Below are 21,218 nucleotides of genomic sequence, written 5' to 3' on the forward strand. Positions count from 1 at the left end.
CGCTGCTGTATTTCAGTACTTTCATTAGTTAACAGCGCACAGATCTATACAAATGTAACAATGTTTCACTTTTTTATTTTTATTTTTTTATACATTATATTTAGATGTATAGACACTCTTCGGGCATTTTATATTTTAAGAAGCAAGGGATCGCCAGATTGTTTTTTTAATTTGGCTGTTCGTGCGCAGCGACGCCACACTACGAAATGTAAAATGGCCACATGGTCGTAGTAACCTTCAGCTCAGCTCCCTGGCTTCATCCCGTGCTTTCTGGATGTCTAATGTCAAAAATCACACCGGTGTCTGCTTCCATGTCTTTACGCGTTTCTCAATAATCATGACAGTTTCATTAAATAAGACGATATTACGCACAACAGTGACTGTATTTGGTTAAATGCGCGCATCAACTGACGGCAGCTATACCACATGGTCCTCTTCAGATAGCATAAGTAAGGGGCACAAGTCGGTTTTGTCGCATTCCATCGTTTTGTCCAACTACAGGTATTCACTCTGATTATTTTGCAAATAAAAACAATAATTGCAGCTAACGCATATCCTCCACTAGTGGGGAAAAAATGCGTTTATGCAAGAGGTTAAACTGGGTTACAAAAGCAAATTATGCCTTTAGGCCTATTCCTGCTCAAGCGACATCTTCTTCATAAAAACAATATTGATTAGAACTAAATACTTACTCTCTCCATATGTGGACCATATGCAGATAGCGGAGACAGACAGCATCAGACCCCAAAACAAGATCGGGCCACCCATCGGTGCTTCTGGTTTTACGTTCCTGAACATTATTCTCCTCTTCAAGAAAAAATAAAAATAATGAGGGTAAAAAAAAAAGAGTACAAATATTTAAGTTGTGCTCATCAGCTCAATAAATCAGAGCCTTCGCAAAAAAAAAAAAAAAGAAAAAGAAAGAAAGAAAGAAAGAAAACACAAAACAAGTGTCTCGTAGCCCAAAAGCTTCTCTGATATCCTGATGCGTGGTCGCTTATCTGTCTGGATTTGCTCTAAACATATAAATAAATGTGTACAAAAAATATTTAAACGTTGGGGGGTGGAATACTAAAACACTCTGCTATTTTTGCCAGTCACAGGATGCTTTGACGTTGGCTGGTATGGCACACAAGCCATGATTTTACTGAATAAATGATGGCAATCCCCATCTTCATTCTCCATCTCTTAAAAACAGCATGCGCGTAGCCTACACAGTGCGACCAGGCCCGTTAATACAACAACAAAAAAATATCAGACTTAAATCTTAGCAGCCTTTACCACCATAATAAATTAAAGCCAGTGTCGCTCACAAGAATCCCCCCGTGTGAATAAGTGTGTGTGAGGAGGTGGTGGGCTGAAAACGCGTACAGATCCACAGGGGTGGTGGCTGTGAGGTTGAAAAATGAATGAAAAACCTTTTTTTCCGTATGCTATTCAAACAGCAGGGTCTATCGACCCCCCCAAACCAAGCAGTCCTGGCTCGCAATGAGAAGTTGCTTTTTTAAAAAACAAAATCAGCAAATTTTCAGCCCCTCAGCTCCGACTTATCTCCGCCGTCAGTCGGGATTTGCAACTGAAAGAAAATACCAGACTTGTGCCACGCAAGAGAATGGGTCTCCAGCTCTCCAGCTAGACGACCTCGGCTGGAGTGGGGAGGGAGAATATGTCCAAGGAGTTGCTCTCCAAGAGTGTTTCTTGTTTTGCCTTTACAGCCTAGCACAAAAGAGAAAAAGAAAAACTCCCGTCGCGTGTGTATCCACAGGCTGAAATCCCACGGTTCGCCCTCGGTTAAAGCACACTACGGGTCTCCGCCGCTCCTCCGTGGAATCGCTGCTGTAAACAAGAGTCGGCTTCTCTCACACAGAAACACAAAGTGTTACGGATAAGGTGGTCGGGAGCAGGATACAAAAAACGGAGCGGATTTAGACCCGGCGTGTCTGGAACGACGGGGCAACCCAAACAAAACACACACACCCCCAGCCGGATGTGTGTGGGAACACTTTTCTGCTGTCCCAGCTTCTAAACTTCATGTCATTATTGAGAATAGTGGCTCCCATGTTATTTAATACACCTTACCCCACAATATGGGCCACTATTTCCGTCATACATCAGCTAATTGTTTAACTACTACTTAAGTAAGAATTTCATGTCACTTAGTGGACTATTTCATATGGTATCATTAGGTTTAGTCAGATATTTCGTTTCTGCTGTTAGTTAACAACTTAAGCGGTTCATGCAGCTGTTTCAGATCTTAAATATTTAAAAGTGATCATTAAAACCACTAGTCATACCTTTAGATTAAGTTTTTTACAATATTTGAAACATCTGTGGCTCCTCCCACTGGGTTGCTTTTACATTATTTTGGTTAATCCTTAACTTTTCTGATGCTGTGTTCAACTCTATCAATTCTTTACATTAAATTGTGTTGTTTGTTTGTTTATTTGTCCTTCTTACACATTTCCTGCATCCTACAGAAGTACTCAGCGGAGTTCTTGTAGAGCTTTTGCTTTTAAAAGAAGCAAAGAAATTTTATTACCTTTTCCTGAGTTGATCCTATTTGTTTAATTCAAATATCCCAGTCATTTGAATTATATTGCCCACATAAGTGGTTTTCAACCTGAGGGCTGGAGTCAGTTCTCGCCCATCTCAGATTTCCAGCATATTATTTTTTTACTCTTTCAGTAATAAGAACAAATGAGTATCTGTGACACCTGCAGACATATTTATATAAATTGGGCATTTTGTCTGTGAGGCAATAACTGAAAGGTGGTTTGTTTTTAAATGCCAGTTAGGTCTTATATCTCTGCATCAAAATGTATAATGGCCTATATGATATTTTTTTATTATTATTTTAAGGTGGTATAGCAATAAATGTTCTTTTGTGTAACAAACAGAAGGTTAGTTCAGTGTAAGAATTTGGCTTTTAGGACAGAGGAACATGCACAAAGTTATTTGTGTCCTTTGCCTAACAGAGCTTTGAAACATTTATCTCAGTCAAGGTTAAAGAAGTTTTACATTTTGTAAAAAGAATTAGGTGGGATAAAATATAACGTTGTTGGCACACAAATCCTGTTATCTGAGATGGATTACTTCAAAGATTGCACATTGTTGACTGAATAACTTTGTGCTCCAGAGCCAGTCAAAAGATTACAATGTTTACAGTTAATGTGAGAGTTTAGCCCTGAAGAATTTTTGCCTTTGTTTTGTTATCCATGTACAGACACACCTTATTTTTTTCTGTTTAGTTTAAATATGCATATATATCTTACTCCTTTGGATTTGTTCATAATAATTTTTTCAAAAGGTATAGGCAATAAACAAATATTTGTGAATGATGTACTAAATAAATATGTTTTTCTTTGTTGTAGGAGGGAGTGAATAATTGTACTGCATGTTTCACTTCATTTTAGCTGATTAGATTATGCTTGGGTGGTTTCACTGGTTACTAACAGCCTCATAGTTACCCTTTATCACAGTTTGATTTAATTTGTAATATGAGGTACTGACAGGTGATGAAATTAATTTTTAAAACTAGCTATATTTCCTACATATTTTTCTTTGTAATATGCATTTTGCTGGGCTAACAACAAGGTCGGCAGGTCTGCTCAATGAAGTGAAATGTGGACTTTAATTTTTAATGGCTTTTAAACTCGTCTTTTCGCAGATCACTGCAGATTTGTCTAAGATTGAAAGGATCACTTTCGAGTAACTCAGCTGAAGACTCTTCTTATGTGTGACAATGTTTCATATGGTTCAGAGTAGAAATCTTTTACACTGTTCTGTTCATTAAACTGTGTCATTTTATACACTTGTAATTTAAGGTTTGCAGGACTTCTTGCCGCTGGAATAAATGGGACGACGTTCAGTGTTATGAAGTCTATTTAGTGCCCAGGAGCTGTACCATAGGTTACGCTGCGCACTATCGTCACGGGTAGGGTAAAAAGTAAAATCCGACATGGACCTTTATTCAAGCGGGGACTTGAGCTGTGCTTTTATCTTTCATTCATCCAATACACGCAGCAGAGACAACGCACTGTGCAAGGAGGAGCGTGGTAATCGATCCATCCATACCGCACAGCATCCCCTAACTGGGGACGTGTGAGCCTAACTAACGTGAACTCCAGCGGACATTTGTAATTAGTTTTCATTTTGAATGAAAGCGGGTTGTCTTTTATCTCCTTGTTCCTTTGCGTTTTGATGTACGAACGAAATGTCGTTGCAATAAATATTATGAACTATGAACTATAAACAGCAGCATCACTGATCTTTATTTGGGGAAAGGAACTGCTGACTTATGCTTGCTTCTCATTGTATTTTCAAATAAAGCTACATGCATTATAGCAATGGAGTCCTTTAGTTGCGTAAATATGTGATATGATATGAAAATTAGCATAAATTATTACAAAAACAATAATATTTTTTTTTTAAAAACTCACATATGCTTGACAATCGTAAAACTCCGGACATGTACTGCAATGTTTTCTAATGAGAAGCGGCGCTGTTTTGTTTTTTTTCAGTTACCATATGGTGCTGTGGTTGTTGAAAAAGGTGTTTAGGTGTCGCCCTCTGCTGGAGAAACGTGCGTATTACATTAAAATTATAGTGGAGAAACTAAGTGTGCTTGTTCCTCTGCTTGGAAGCGTAGATCAACTCGGTGTATTTAGGCAAGTAGATATGATCAAGACGACCTGCTGAGGTTGAAATCAACCATCAGAATAGGGAAGAAAGGTGATTTAAGTGACTTTGAATTTGTTGGCTGGTCTGAGTACTCCAGAAACTGCTTATCCAGTTGGATTTTCCCACATAGTCATCTCTGGTGTTTACAGAGAATGGTTAAAATGAGAAAACATCCAGACAGCGACAGTTCTCTGTTCTCTGTGTGAAAATGCCAGAGGTTTGACTAGAACGGCCAGATTGCTTTGATTTGATAGTAAATCAACAGGTGGTAGTGTAGTAATAGTGGATTAAAAGTTAATGGGCACATTTTAAACCCTTTAGTACTGCGTGAGAATTGTTCAAATGCCAAAGCCTACCTGAGTATTGTTGCTGACCATGTCCATCCCTTTATGACTAGAGTGTCTTTATCTTCTGATGGTTGCTTCCAGGAGGATACCACAACATACTACAAAGCTCAAATAATATTAAACTGTTTTCTTGAACATAACAATCCACCAAATAGAACAAGCACCTTTGGGATGTGGTAGAAAGGGAAAGTTACATCATGGAACCGACAAATCTGCAGCAACTATGTGATGCTGTCATGTGAATATGGACCAAAATCTCTGAAGAATGTTTCCACTGTCTTGTTGAATCTATGCCATGAACAATAAAGGCAGTTCTCAAGGCAAAAGCAGGTCTAACCCAGGATCAGGAAGGTGTACCTAATAAAATGTCTGGTCTGGAATTCTGTATTGACAGTTAAGTTTTCCTGGAGGAAAACTTAACTGTCCTGTGATGAGGTCCGCATTACAACCAACTGAGCAGCCCTCACTTTAGCTGCCAAAGCATCCTTTCAAGCATGCAGTAAAAACTAAAGTGGCTGCAAAGCCTTAAAAAATGTTGTTACTTGCCCACATCCCCTGGACTTATCCTGAGAAAGTAACAACATCACAGCAAGCCCTGCTAAATTTGTAACAAATGCAAAAGATTTTCTCTAGAGCCAGTGTTGTTATTATTATGCCTCTAAGTCTGATATAGGGCTCTTAATGATTAGGTTAGAAAATTTATAGTTTTAGCCTCAATGACCTACCTCACTATTGTTCTTCTAGACAGATGTCAAATATTTTAGTTTCTCGGTCCATCAAAAATAAAAGTACTTAGACTAGATGCAGAGTTACAGGGTAATTGTGAACCTGAATAAACAAGCCTATCTTTTACAACCAAAAGAACTACTATAAACGACCCTTGTTTAACTGCCGGCATTATGTTTTTTCTCCCTCGATGGGAGGGAGTAATTGGTTCCATTTGTTTGTCTGTCTGTCTTTTCAATTTTTGTGTGATTTTAGATACCAATTACAGCTCAAGCTGATTTAATTTTCGTAAAAATCAAGGTCATACCAAATGTGAAAATCATAAAAACTTTATATCACTCACAGTTTCTTTTTACAGATTAAATTTAGACAACAATAAACTACACCTTGGTTCTACCTAGGTTGGCTAAGTATTTGACCTTGACCTTAATTGTTAGCACCCAGGGTCAAAGTTGACCTTAAAAAAGAATTTCAAGAAACCTTCATGTGAAAGGGCATAGAGAGAGATGAACAACTACACTGTTTTTCAATATGGCGCCGTACAACGTCACGATGACATAATCATATTGTAATAAAAACAGACTAAGATCAGCATGTTGTAATAAAAACACCATAAAACCGTTCTAGGACAGCCCTTGGCCTTCAGGAGGCGCTGCGTTCTCTCAATGCTATTGTTTCAGGTATAGTTTAAGCTTGCCTCCACACACATCCCTGCAACCTGAGTATGTGAGGCTGACAATGGCCCTCAAACTCAGAACAAGAAAAACTTGTCAGATTCTTTATAGTAGCAGCATAATAATAATATGCACTGACCATCACCCTTCTGGCTTACAGTTTCAGCTACTCACTTGGTTCACACTCCAACCCATGGTGCTAAACGAGAAGCAGAGAAAATAAACAAGTTGACAAAGACACAATCAAACACGTGGAGAGCAGGAAAGAACACATACTGTAAGCAGTAATGATCAATGAATTAAAAGTTCTACCTGTCAGGGTAGGAACCCTCACCAGAACACTGATTTTCCGGCTGCCAACAATGGTAACTTTGCTCTTGTTGCCACATGTCTTCTGCACTTTCTTTGATTTCAGTGACCAGGATCAGAATATTTTTAAAAAACACACCACAGCCACCTGTCCAGGTACATCCACTGCCATGACTGTCTGGTTACACAGTCAATCTAAATTCTGCCAATGACATAAAAACCACAATAAATACAAATAAGGTGAACAAAATGCTTCTGTTACTGTTCTTAGTTAGTCGAGCAGCTCTCTACAATTTGTATAATTAAAAAATAATATAATTATAAAATCTGTATAAAGTTATGAGCCTATTTCAGGCAACTGTTTGTCAACTGGACCCTGACACACTGTGACTGGATAAGACTGCTGTTGTTAACTTACGATGCTAGCTCCTGGAGGTCATTTTTACAAACCTATCCAAACTGTTTCCCATACTTTCTGCTACTGATTACACCACATAAATAAATACATATTATACAATAATATTTCTTATATAAATAATAAATAAAAATAAAAAAACTGACTAAACAGGTTTTCTTGTCCAGGAAAGGTTATAGCCAGGTTTGCTTGTAAATGTGTTGATTTATTTTTTATTTTTTTGAAGAATCTGAATTTTAAACCTCCTTAGGAGTGGAGTGGGGTGGGTGGGTTAACTGTGCAGTTAAACGTTAACATGACTTCAGACTGGTTCCAGTAATTTTCCAGCAGGATAGAGTCATTCTTTGTCTGGATAGTTTCCCCAGGAGTGGGAGGGCACAGAAACCGCATATCTATATTGGCACATAAACCACAATCCAGCTGCTTTATTGAAAGTTTTTCAAACGCATTTATTGTTGGTTTACTGAAATAAACAACCGAAGGGACTAGTTACAGCGAACAAGGTTCTTAGAAAGCAGTTTTTTATTTTGCTGCCCTAGCCACAGCATTCACCCTGCTGCCATCTGGCAAGTATTACAGAAGTACTGACTGCTGTTCCAGCAGACTTTAGGTCAGTTCATTTCCTCAGAACACTCACTTCATCCTCCGTCATCATGTATAAAAGTCTTTTTGTTGTTGTTGTTGTTTTATTTACAGCTAAATCATTATTTTTTATTTATTTTTTGTTACAAATATAAAGGCGTTACATCAGCTTAACAATTTTATTACACAAATTACACATTAACTGCAGAAAACAAATAGTGTGATTGATTGTGTATTTTATGGTTTTAGTGTGTTAATGATAAGCATTTGCCTTCCATGTACTTACTGGTTATCAAGAGCTGGTCTAATGTGGACTCTGGCCATGAACTGGCCATGGAAGATGATGTAGAGCAAGCGGCTATAAAACAAACCGCTGTAAGCTCTCATTCCTCTCAGTATCTATTGCACTATTGAAAAAGGACTTGGCGTAATTTAAAAGCTCTGGAGCCACATCATCGTGTACTTGAATGTTTGCTGAAACTGTATATGGCAAATAAATGTTTATTAATTAATTAGGCAATTAACTAATTTATGTATTGAACTGTGGTGCTGTTTTTATTATGAAAATAAACCACTCTTCAGACAAACTAAAATAAACCATGCTGACATTACATATCTTCTAGTATCCCAGTTCTCTCTTTTACCCCCACTGCAGACGCCAAAAATATTAGAGTAAACTGTCTTTCCCTGTGGTTGGCTTACCTCTCTGCAGTGGAGAAGTTCTTCAGAACCACTATGTGCAGTAAGGGCTTTTCACTTTGTCTCTGAGTCACACTCAGTGTGGTTCAATCACCTGGCAGGTGCAGCAACACGGTCCGCTTCAGACGAATGACACTTAAATGAAAAGCATAATAGCAGCAAACATGTTCAAACCCTGCTGTGAAACAACACATAAGAAAAAAACCCATCAATGATGTGGATACATAAAACCTTTTAAACTCTGAGCGGGATCATTATATGTATTTCAGTGCATATAATTAGAAGGAACATGATGCTGCGCAGTACGACCAAAACCAGGAGAAAACAAACGCTTCTCATTGTGATGTTTGTTTGTTTTGGTTCAGCGATGGTGAGTTAAATGCAAAAAAACTGAGGTCTAAGCCATGTACTTGGAAGTCTGGTTTACTGATAATGCTTCCAAAACCTCAATCGAGGTTATGAAGACAAAAGGAAAAATTTAAACAGAAACCTAATCCCGCAGACATCTCAGAGAACAGAGGTCTGTTTTTAATATGCATTGTTCTCTAAAGCCATCCCTCAGAGTCGTTCCTGCAGTGAGATAGACTCCTTAAACTTCCAAGGGGTAGACTAGCTGTCTCTCCTATCACACACAACTGGGATATTGGCTCTTCTTGGAAGGTTCTTCTGGGATCTTCTCCTTCTTGCTGTTTATTTTTCCCCAGTTGCCAAAAAATTGAGAGAACAATAACGTTTTGTAATATTTTTTTTTTTTATTTTCTTTTACAGAACATTACTTTACATTGCAGTCTCAGTTAAATGTAGGACTTAAATCATTCTGTTTTTACTTTACATTATTCACAAAGTCACAGCTTTTTTGCAGATGAGGATTGCATCTTTGGACATTCCTGAATTTATAAGCAGCATAGGTTGATCTTCCTCAGTCAACTTCCAATGATTACTTCCTTCAAACCATCAACTCTATTAGACCCCTTTTGACAAGACTGTTTAAAAGTCCCACAATTAACTAATGCTTCAATCTTAAATATGATAAATGTATCTTTATTGCTAGGGTACCTACCACAGGCTTTTAAGATGGTGTTCATTAAACTATTACTTAAAAAGCCTCTACTTGGCCCAGCTGTCTTAGCAAATTATACACCAAACTCCAACCTTCTTTTTACTTTAGTTTATTTGGCAAATTCCAGTCAGGTTTCAGAATTCATCACAGTGCAGAAATGGCACTGGTGAAAGTTATGAATGATCTACTTATGGCTGCTGACAGTTGATTAATCTCTGTGTTTGTCCTGCTAGACCTCAGGGCGGCGTTTGATACTCTAGCCCACAATATTTTACTGCAAACATTAGAACATTTTGTAAGTATTAAAGGTACTGTGCTGCAGAGTTTTGAATCATATCTGCAAAACAGATTTCCATTTCCTCATGAAACTGGGGAGTGTTCTCTATACAGAGTTCCACACGGAACCGTGCTGGGACCAGTTCTATTTACTTTATACAGCCTTTCCTCGGATTGGTATCATCGCAGTCTTGTGATCATACCAATAACTGAGCTATTTACCCACAATTTAAAAAAACATAAAAAAACCAATCAAATACAAGTTCCACCTGTATAATATTCATCCACATAATAAATAGTGTTAATTATTAATATTTTATTAACATCAGCTGCAACTTTAATATAGCTTTCCAGATCATGTTCACAGATGGTTTACAAACTAGTTATTAACAAATTTGTGACCATTGCTATCAAATTATTACTTTTTACTTCTAGTAAAACACACTTAACAGTTGGTGGTCATGTGTTACTGATTTTTGCCCTAGAATCTTCCTGCATTACAAGAGATGACCTAAACAGAAAAAAAAACAACCTTTGTTACAAAACATTTTAGCATAAAAACAGATGGTGTTAGACACTAGGGTTAGCTTCTGAGAGCGCCTCAAGTTCTGTTTTTTTAGCCATCAACTGTGGTTGTTTGAAAAGTACAAGTCCATCCCCTGTAGGATCAGCGGTGCAGAGTATCCAGTGATTGTTGTCCTGTTCAGCTTTATGGGAATCCAAGAATGTGTGAGCCGTCAGCTCATACTCCTTGCCATACATGGTCCTGCAAGGACACAACTGTTATGCACAGAAAAACGATAGTTGCCATGCAGGACCGAATGTCACTTTTAGTTGCCATACTGAAGGGCGGAATCTATTAACAGCAGAAATGAATTCACATCTTGGTGGTCATTATTTTATAAGGACACAACAGTTGGTTGGTTTCACATGTTCTTATAGCGGCTGTGAAGCTGATTAGCTAATTGGACATGAGTAGCAGTGCAATTTTAATGTCAGTGTAGCAAAACTGTACTGTTTTCTTCTTTACTTACTCCTTATGTATCCTACAGTATTGTTTGTTATTGCTAATGTGCTAGCGGACCTCCAAGCTGATATCATAAGTGCCCAACCAAACTGGTTTGGAGTTTCATTTGAAAAGAAAATTGAAAAATACCAGAGGACGTGATCACCCAGAACAGCAAGAGCCTGGTTTGTCTTGCAGTGTACAATCAGCACCTTCACATTAGCCTAAAAAAAAAGCACAGAAAAAACATGATTCTTGGTAAAAATGGTAAATGGCCTGCATTTGTATAGCGCTTTTCTAGTCCATAGGACCCCAAAGCGCTTTACACTACATTCAGTCATTCACCCATTCACACACACATTCACACACTGGCGATAGCAAGCTACATAGTAGCCACAGCTGCCCTGGGGCGCACTGACAGAGGCGAGGCTGCCGAACACAGGCGCCACCGGGCCCTCTGACCACCACCAGTAGGCAAACATGGGGTTAGTATCTTGCCCAAGGATATTTGGCATGCAGCCAGGATGCAGCCAGCAGTGAAAGGAACATAATGCATTTATAATGCTGATGCTGCAACAGGTGTAACATTTAACCAGGAAGATACAGTAAACACTTACAGGAACTGGCAGACCCTCATATTCAAGTCTTTCCTGGGGGTCAAAGTAAACGATCTTCCACCATGACAGAAAGGAATCGCTGTCTTCCAGGCTTACTTCTTGGAGGCGAGACTTTTTTGCACACTTTTAGGTCAAAATATATGACAACAGTAAAAATTCTCATGAAAAGGGGGAATATAATTATGTAATCTTGCACTAAAGTATGTACAGTATGTACAAGTGTACAAGTTTTCCATTTATTTTTTGTTTAAAGTGTTGTCACGGTTAGTTCTGCTGTAATTAATGTTAAAACTTAACTTACCTTTTGAAAACTTCGCAAGTCACTCGTCAAGTAAAGCTGAGGGAAAGAAAGGGAAAGAATACATGGAAATACAAGAAGCAATCTTTCAAATTGTACATACATCCCTTGTGTATATGAGACTCTGCTTTGTCTTTGATTCATGTTGTAACATTAGTTATGGTACTTCCATGTGTTTGTGGTTTTCCTTTCCCGTGTGTTTTCTGATCATCCTGTCTATAGCTTGCTGTTTTTCTGCATCTGTTCTTTGTTCTGCTTTAAATTTTCCTGTTTCATTTTGAAGGTTATTCCCTTGTACTTTTTCATCCCTTCTGGGCTATTTTACTTCATTATCATCTTGAATGACTTTACCTGTGTCTCATTTATTCATCTTCCCATGTGCGTTTAGTGTGTGTCTGCCCTTAGGCTTTGCTGGTTCATTATGTCGTGCCTCCTGTGAACCTTTCTCTATTTTGATTTTTGTTTTCTTGACAGGATATTGGATATCTACATTTAGACAAAAGGAAAAAGGATGGCATGTTAAAAGCAATCTAGAACCCATTTAAATTTTGCATTAAAAAAAAGGGATTTATGGATGGCTAGATAATCCTGAGAAATATCTGTATGCAAGGGAGAAAGTTGAACACTCTCAGACAGCACTGAATTAAAAACCAACATGATTTCATATCTGACATTACTGCATGGCCTTAACCCAGTAAACACAGTTTGTTGCTATCGTCACAAATTCAAATTAAAACTCTCCTAAGCTAATGAAAAAGCATAGTATAAAAAGCCAATGTGTTCTTTGGGACCTAACTCTTTAGAGATGGACTGAGGCGATGTGCAAAAACTATTTGAACCATCACAGTTTGAAATTGTTTTTCATCCTCTGGGATAAAGAAAAGAGGGACCGTTTCAATTTTTTTCAGCTTTCACTTTAAAAGCCAGAATCCACAGTGGTATAAGATCGTGTAGCGTGTCAAGGGATTTTTTTCCACCTTTGAGAGGCATCTGAATGGGTTGAAAAATTATTTCAGGAAAACAATGCCAACCTACATTCCACATGTAATTCAATAGCATGAGTACATAGTGACCTACAAGTATCCAGGTGCTAAACTAACCTGATTATAGTCCACACCCGTCACAAATGGATCACACTCCTCTAAACTCAACACATCCAGTTTAGATCAGTCCCAAGGCACAACTGAAAAACCAGTGTTATATAATCTACACTCAGTGCTTAAAAGACTTTAAAAGTTCTCCTAGACTTACTTACATCCTCCTCTCATACCAAGAACACAACTGAAATAACTGTTAGATAATAACTGTAACAAACCCACAATCAGTGCTATTTTCTTAGACTTTAAAAAGCTTCCATCTGAGGATATTACAGAACTGTGTTGTCAGGCCAGGTTGTGCTCCCAGTAAAAAAAAAACTCAGTGGAAAATCAGTGGAATGCCCATTTAAGATACTCTTTGTATTCAACATGTAATTAAAATGTGTGTGTGTGTGTGTGTGTGTGTGTGTTCACTTACTCCCCTGGCAAAGCCACTTGTTGTCTTTAAGGCAAAACTTTGCTCAAAATGAAGAGTGGATCCCTCAGGACTGCCATCTACACTGATGTCCACACAAGCAGATGTTGCAGATTTATATCAGGGTGTTGCTATAAGTATTAAAGTTTATGTTGATGTCAATTTGAGGGTGTTTACCTGGTAATGACAAAAGCTGTGCGTGTGCACGGCTGGACACTCCTGACTGCGCTGACTGCACATGGAGCTTGAACGCCGGGCAAAGGAATCTTTGTTAAGCTGTTAACATCAGCGTTGATGCTCACTGCGCTGCACTCCCTGTTTCCTCCTCCCATGTTCACTAACATCACAATATCACCAAAGTGCAGGGTACCATCATTTGTCACAGAGAATTTCACCTACACAAACAGATAAAGTCCCCTATCAGCACATTGCCACTGTGTGATTGGTTTCAACAGGTATTTTATTAGGTTAGAACTCATTTTACCGGTTTTAAAATGTTCTCTTTGAGGAAGTCCATTTTCTGGCCAGCAAGCTCGCCCCTCTCTTTTTTCTCCAGATGTTCTTTTACTTCATCCTGGAGAAAAAAATAAGACATCAAGTAAGTCCTGTTTAATACAGTTTTTGCAGTCCCACCACTACCAGTTACTGAGTAGCCAGTAAAGTAAATCAATTACTTAAAAAAATTTACAGTAGCATTAAACCATTATTACAATAATTATTTCTCCCAAATTCAGTATTTCAGCATTATATCTAGCTGCGTGACATTTTGCGTTTGTTTTTGTCTCTGTGCAGTGGATATAACTCTGCAAGTTAACCCTGAAAACTTTACTCCAATAGCTATATCAACGTATTTTTGTGTTGCCTACAACTCAAAAACTGTCTAGCACTGAATACTTTCTTTAGGTGTGAAAACAGGACTATAAACAGTCAGATGTAAAGTACATTTCGAAGAATATGGTAATATTTTGTCCATGAATTATAAAAGGCTATATGTTTATTAACAAATTCCAAAAATTAGCAGACTATTTGTTATTATTTATTAGATCAATGCCCAGTTCGCAGTAAGTCTGTATTAACTAGATCTTCGTAACCCCAAATCAAATTCAATTCCTAAAAACAAAAATAATAACCCTGAATTACTGGTTGAAAAATTAAATGTTCCAGCAGTTTTTGTTGTTCTTGCTGTTGTTGTTTTTAACAAACCTCTTTTAAGCGCTGCTCTTCAAACCAGTTTCCCATTTTCACAGGTGTGCGGTAAGTTCTTATATGTGCCATTTTTCACTCAGGCAAAACTGCGAGTACTTGGAGGAAACTTTAATAAGTTTAGCTGCTTTAGCTACTTTAGCTTGGTTTGTGATGTAGTCTCTATGGTAACGGGGTTCTCGTCAGTTCTCGCTGATCGTCGCGAGACGTCGAGGTTGTAATTAGAAACAAAACAACTGCAGTCTAGTACATTCATACAGCCATATATTTGTGTGTGGGCTTTTTAATTCGCTTTAATCTTGCTTTATTTGATTTTTTTTAAAGTTATTTTGCTCTATAGAGCAATTGTATTGTTTTTGTGTGTGTTCTTTTGGGCTGTTTTTTGTTTGTTTGTTTGTTTGCTTGTTTGTTTTATTTTAATTGTATTGACTCGAGACACTTTATTGTGTAATTGTATGTGCTTTTTCTGTTTTGGCTACTGTAATTTCTTTTCAATATTTTTGAAGTATATCTTTATTTAAAAAGGTTCATGGTTGATAATTTGTCCTATTTTAAATAGAATAACCCATGCATGTGAGATCTAAATGTCATATCGTCATATCAGCCGCTCACTTTGGAAGTCATCACAGCGGATCATCTGCCTCTGTTTCATTCTACCCCTAGCATCCTCTTTTATTACACCAACCCTCTGCATGTCCTCCTTCACTACATCCATGAATCTTCTCTGCGGTCTTCCTCTTTTCTTCCTACCTGGCAGCTCCATATTCAACATCATTTCTCCAGTATATTCACTCTCTCCCCTCTGCACAAGTCCAAACTATCTCAGCTACGCCTCTCCAGCGTGACCTGTCCCTCTGATATATTTTCATATTTGTCTTTGTTGTTACTAATGATTCCCACCAACATACAAAAGCACAAAATAAATGAAAAAGAATTTCTGTTTTTCATTTAAGAGTGGAATAAAACAACATGTAGTCACGGAGTTGCAGAAAGCATGTAGTGTCATACAAGTTTATTTTTGTAATCCTTCACAGTTACGTAAGCAATAATATTCTGTGCTTTAGAATAATACTATATGCTTTATCATTTTACAAACAGTTAAACTCTAACAGTTGTAATCCAAAGACTTGAAGAAAAATGTCCACATATCAGCTGTACATCTTTCTCTGTTTCTCTCTGTATGTTTCAGTGGCCATTGGCCCTGCCTCTGGCACCAGAACCATTCATGTGACTCGGTTTATGGTTTCTTTCTATCGGTGGGTCACTGTCATCTTCCTCTTTATCACTCCTATCATCGCCTTCCAGCTGCAGGATGAAAATAAGCAAAGAGGATAAACAACAGAGACGGAAATAAAACATACCCCACATTCCCACACATCCCACATGCATGGACACAGAGACATCTGTAAACCCACCTGGGTAAAGATAAACTTGTAAACCATTCTTAATATGAGAGCAGCCCAGTACAGGTGGAGCAACTGGAGAACCAACAACATGACGTTGAAGAAATAGTAGCCAAAGAAGGCAGGATACAATTCCAGTGGGTACACCCATGTACAGTGAATCAGCCTGTGGAAAACACACCCATAATATTTTAACATATCACACTAAGATCATCAAGATCATCACTATGTATTAGGGTGCAATTTTTCTTTTCAAATACTTACCAAAAAGGAAAAATAATAAGTCTTGTCACCATAAAGACGACTGCAAACACCACAAAGATGCCGTTAGCAGTCTGGTGCCATGTGGCGTAGTTGAATACTTTTGCACCCTATAAGGGGGGATAGTAAATACATGTTACCTATTTTGCCATCAAATATGCCTAAAGTAACACTATACTTAAATCTTTGTATATTTTGACACATTAAAAAAGCCTCCAAACTCAAAGAATGAGTTTTTCTTATTTTCCATTCCACCTCAGAAATTGTTCACTGCCAGATTTTTGCTGGATCACCACCTTTTACAAAATCTCTTATAAAAAAAAATACAGATGCAATAATTTCAAATTAAAAAAGAGTGGCTGGCTGAAGTTCAAATTTTAATCAGTCTTTTTCTGAATAACTGACAATGCAACACCACATTACCTTAAGTACCCTCACTACAGCTAATATAGCTACAGCACTGACCTCGAGTAGGATGTCAGAAGAGTCATGAACAACCATGACGAGGGTTCCGATACGGACGAAGTTTGAAATCCAGGAGAAACTCAGGAGAGTCAGTGTGGCCATATGATGAATCACCTGCTCTTTAAAGTCCTAAAAGTAAACAAGACAAATAAGACACAAAGATCACATAATACAACAGGCTTTGTCCCCAAAACTGCTTTCTAAAAACATAGAAGTCTAATCTAATAATAATCTAATGATATTATTACATTAAATATTTTTCTGTCTTAAAATGTGCCTTTGGGAGATGATTACACATTTAAGTGTGATTCATTTATGTATAGTAGAAGCAACGTTACGTTGCTCATTTTCTTATTATTTCTAATATACAGAAATGCATATGTTGTGCCTGAATAATTGAAACCTATTATTTATTTATTAAACATTTATTAAAAATACTTATTTATTAAAAAGCTCGTGATTTTCCTTTGGCTCTGCATTAAACATAGTGGGGGAGGTTGTATTGTGGGTAGAAAACAAATCCTCCGAGATTGAAATAAATGAAACTACTTCATTGTCACTTTACACGTTTGTACACTTACTTTTCGTTTCACATCAAATGTGAGACTGAAGACCAAAGAAAGATAGAAGCCCATTTCCAACATGTAATACCAGTACTGTGATGGCAGAAGGGACTGTGTGGGGACAAGCAGATGTATTTTTGTCTCATTCATCATGCTGTACTGTGTAATCCATCGCAAATACCAAAGGTAAAGGCACGTACCTGTTTAGGAAAACCTGCCCAAACTTCCCTTAGATTATAAACCCAGGGTTTCTAAATCCAAGGAAAACAGTAAAGCAGAGAGTGTGATGTGAATATCAGAGAAAAAAAATCAACCAAGCTGGCTGTTCACTAATGCCTTGTAAGGACAGTCTCAGTACTTACATCATAGAGAGCTAGGATTCCACCAAAAAATGCAAAAAGATAAAATGCACATCTCCAACTGTTGACAGGCAAAAGCACGTCACATATTTGCATAGACATTCATCTTTTCGCATCAGTGCATCTTCAGTTCACACAAACATACACTCACCTGGCTTCACTGAACCTCTTTCGAAGCCCCGGTCGCTCCTGGTTCCTTCTCCTCCTGAACCACACCTGAACTCTCCTTTCTGGCCAGCCAGTCTTCTTACACAGAGACCACACGTCAGCCTGAGACACAACAGGAGACATTCCAGTGTTTATAACCTTTCCACATTTGGACGCACCCTCTTCAAGGTTACACAAGCAGTAAGCTTTAGTCTTTGATTATTAACACACATTAACAGTGCAGTTCCACTAAAATTTGTGGCAACCAAAACTTGTTTAAACGGATGTGATGCACATGTAAAAAGACTTTATGATGTTTCATTAAAATGCATTTCACCTGTAGATTATTTGAACAAAACTCTGGATTTGTTTTTCTTTTGTACTTTCAATGATTCACTAATTTTTTGTCATATTTTTTTGTCACCTTTACATGTTTCAAATCATCAAGCAAATGGTAATATTAGACAAAGATAACCTGAATAAATAGTAAATGCAGTAGTTAAATGACACTTTCAAGTATTCAAGGAAATAACCAATCCAATACCATCAACCCTTTCCTGACATTTCAGGAAAGGGTTATAAAGGCTTTTGGACTCCTTGAACCACGATAAGGGCCCTTATCCACAAATAGAGAAAAACCTGGAACAATGGTGAACCTTCCCAGGACTGTCCAACCTATCAAAATCACTCCAAGGTGATTTGTCCAGGAGGTCGCAAAAGAGCCTGGATCAACACCTAAAGAACTGCAGACCTCATTTGCCTCAGTTAAGGTCAGAGTTAATGATTCAACCATAGAAAGAGACTGGTCAAACATGACATCTATTGGAGAGTTTCAAGGAGAAAACCACTGCTGACCAAAGAAGAACACAAAGGCTCGGCTCATATTTGGGGGAAATATTCTGTGGGCTGGTTTGAATCCTGTTACAAGTGACATAAAACTAACATAGCATCATATCCCGGAACTGCTCTCCTGCTTCAGGACCTGGATGACTGAAGCTCAAGCGCGCTCAGATAGGAAGACACATATCTGAAACCTACCAGAAAATTTACATCTTAATGGCTCAAAAAAAGTTAAAAATAAAAAGGTTTTGGATTAGCGCAATCAAAGTCCAGTCTTAAATCCAATTGAAATACTCTGTCATGACCTTAAATAAGCCGTTCATACTGAGTCCACTGTAATGTGAAAGATTAAGTTTCAGTTATTCTAAAGACTTGATTATAGTTCTTGATAACAAGGGTGGCACAACCAGTTGTGGGGTTTATGGGTCATTGCTTTTTCGCTGGACCAGACAGCTTTTTCCCCCTTAATAATAAAAAGCATAATTCAAAAACTGCATTTTGTATTTACTCTGATTATCCTTGTCTAATAATAAAGGTTGTTTGATGATCTGAAAAATATAAGTGTAACAAATATGCCAGAAAAATAGATCAGAATGGGGGCTTTTAAAATCACTGTATTATCCATGTGTTCGCAGGAAAACTCACTTGAGGAGGAACCCGTGTTTGGCTGCAGAAGTATTTTTCTAGAATAGGGTTTTGTTCTGCTGGGAGACGTATCTTGTCCCTGATTCCCCATAAATTAGCCAGTGGTGTGGCAAAGTACCTGAAACAGCACCAAAAGGCCGGTCACTTCCTCCAAAACACAAAAAAGTCCTGGTTCATTGGACTTTCATAAGAATCTTCCTAGTTTGTGCAACATAATCCTGGGATTCTAAAACCAGATGACTGCGTCACTAATCTCATTGACACACAGGCATATTTACTTACATACTTTGCGGTCTTACCTTTCAAACAGGTATCTGACTACAAGCAGGCAAAGGGCACAGGGTAGAGAGGCATAAAGATGAGACACTTTCGCATAGACACGACCTTCCTTGTCCTCTAAAGCAGACCAGGACAAATTTCCTGGCAGCCACAAACGGTCCCACCAGATCCACTCTCCAACTGTCTGCAACATGATGCTGGACAACACACAACAAAAATTACACATAACTATGCAGCAACTTTGGGAAGTTTAAATCACATAATTCTCAAATGTAAGATTCATAAAATTAGATTGAGCGTTGTTAAGTAATGTTAAGTCACTCAAGTAAATTAAGTATATAAGATAAAATTTCTTAAAAATCTTGTTTCCAAATTCAAATGAGTAAAATTGGCATGACTTTCCTTACTTTGTGATTAATAATGTATCTTTTTTCTTTTCTTTTATTGTTACATTTCCCTCTTTTCTTTTTTTATCATGAAGATCTCCTGCCAAAGTAGTGCGACGCCACTGAATGAGCCACGTACATTTTCTTGAAACTTAACAGCGGTCACTAGATGGCATCAAGATCCGTCTGCTGCTATGATCCAAGCACATTCACAGCCAAGAAATCTACCATATGGTGCCAACTTTTCATCACAGCAGCAATTTTTGATTCGACTCTCCACTATCTTCAACTGGCCTTGGATAACATCAATACTCGATGTTCTGGCAGTCATGAATGAAGTGAGCAATATACAGAAGAAGAACTACGTAGATATCAAAGGGCAAGAAAGATAAAGATGGGTGAGGAGCAATTCAAAACAGAGATTAAGGAGAAACAAAGTCCTTCTTCTCGTGGACTCTGATCATAACTGTAGATAAAAGTGTGTTATTTGAGCAGTGAGAAAAGTACTTAAGTACTTAAAGCGAGCTGGATTGTAACTGGTTTAAATCATCAGTTAAAATGTTTGCTCTAAATTTACTCGCTACGATAGAGTGAGTCATATCAGTGTGTCCCTGAGCCTCAAAGGTAGTTAATAAGTCAGCATAAGAACAGTCAAATGTGCCCGCAAGCGCTGTTGTCTTGACAAGTTCTAACAATAGAGAGGGAAGCTGAGGCAGACAAAGCGAGTGAGTGTACGCGACAAAGAATGATGAAAGTAGAGAAACAGTTAAATATGGTGTAAACTTCAATAATTCCAGCCTTCCGCTTGATTAAAGTTATTACATCCTTTAGTTTAGGTAACAAAATACATGAAAACTAAGTATGGAAATGTCTACCTAAACACACACTCACCTTCAGTGTCCCAGTGTGAGTAGTGCCTGGTGTTTTCCTCTGCCAGCCTGTTACTCATACAACTCAGTGGTACTGCTCTTATCCACACCAGGTAACAGCACTGTCCTGTGATCCTAGACGATCCCTCTTCCTGCTATTGTAAAGCCATTCTTCATAGCAAATATCAGCTCACAGTCTGCTGCCTCACTTCATCTGTACAATGTGTCTCATTGTGTGGCACTAGACTCCAGTGAGCATGTTTCTAGGCATGCGTATGGTCGCTCACCTGAATGGGATCCTTCCCTCCCACTTTGTCTGCTCTTGTGATCACACCCTTGTAGTTGCTGCAAGTCTTTTGAGATTAGCACAGCTGAGCACTGCAAACACCTTGGAGCATATTTGCATGTTGACTTGCGAATAGTTAGCTGCAAGAGTCAGAGGGTGGGAGTATTTGCGAACCCTCACCTGCAAGAATTCCCTTGGAATGCCAGGAAAACCCCCACAAAGGTCCCATTCATTGGCGGGGCAGGGGAGGAGGAGCCAGGGCAGAAAAGGAACTGACACACAAAGAGAGTGAAACATCACTCTGTATACAT

At 38.1% G+C, this 21,218-nt stretch overlaps 3 protein-coding genes across 4 annotated transcripts in view; all 3 read right to left on the reverse strand.

Annotated features, from left to right (window-relative positions):
- Nucleotides 1-1,859, reverse strand: part of igf1ra (insulin-like growth factor 1a receptor) — a 68,412-nt gene extending 66,553 nt beyond the window's left edge. Inside the window, exon 1 of the mRNA XM_003440598.5 lies at nt 693-1,859. Within this exon, the coding sequence (XP_003440646.2) occupies nt 693-798 (106 nt within the window). The 5' untranslated portion in view covers nt 799-1,859. The remainder of the gene's footprint in view (nt 1-692) is intronic.
- An 8,205-nt stretch (nt 1,860-10,064) lies between these two features.
- cfap161 (cilia and flagella associated protein 161) lies at nt 10,065-14,577 on the reverse strand. Its single transcript, XM_003440597.3, has 8 exons — nt 14,405-14,577; nt 13,686-13,775; nt 13,379-13,596; nt 13,205-13,286; nt 11,693-11,728; nt 11,392-11,514; nt 10,925-10,998; nt 10,065-10,534 (listed from the first exon to the last, which is right to left on the reverse strand). Exons 1-8 carry the CDS (start codon nt 14,474-14,476, stop codon nt 10,339-10,341), a joined length of 891 nt encoding a protein of 296 aa, XP_003440645.1. The 5' UTR covers nt 14,477-14,577; the 3' UTR covers nt 10,065-10,338.
- Nucleotides 14,578-15,387: 810 nt separating this feature from the next.
- Nucleotides 15,388-21,109, reverse strand: cers3b (ceramide synthase 3b). Of its 2 annotated transcripts, none has more exons than XM_019361588.2 (11): nt 20,909-21,109; nt 19,387-19,563; nt 19,088-19,205; nt 17,607-17,725; nt 17,459-17,516; nt 17,297-17,347; nt 17,115-17,207; nt 16,534-16,662; nt 16,072-16,178; nt 15,820-15,973; nt 15,388-15,709 (listed from the first exon to the last, which is right to left on the reverse strand). In XM_019361588.2, exons 2-11 carry the CDS (start codon nt 19,557-19,559, stop codon nt 15,590-15,592), a joined length of 1,122 nt encoding a protein of 373 aa, XP_019217133.1. In that variant the 5' UTR covers nt 19,560-19,563; nt 20,909-21,109; the 3' UTR covers nt 15,388-15,589. The 2 variants fall into 2 exon arrangements, with proteins under 2 accessions (XP_019217133.1, XP_003440644.1); XM_003440596.5 differs by having other exon boundaries at nt 20,644-21,109.
- Nucleotides 21,110-21,218: the final 109 nt, after the last annotated feature.

This window comes from Oreochromis niloticus, linkage group LG7 (assembly GCF_001858045.2).
Source record: "Oreochromis niloticus isolate F11D_XX linkage group LG7, O_niloticus_UMD_NMBU, whole genome shotgun sequence".
Classification (NCBI taxonomy): domain Eukaryota; kingdom Metazoa; phylum Chordata; class Actinopteri; order Cichliformes; family Cichlidae; genus Oreochromis; species Oreochromis niloticus.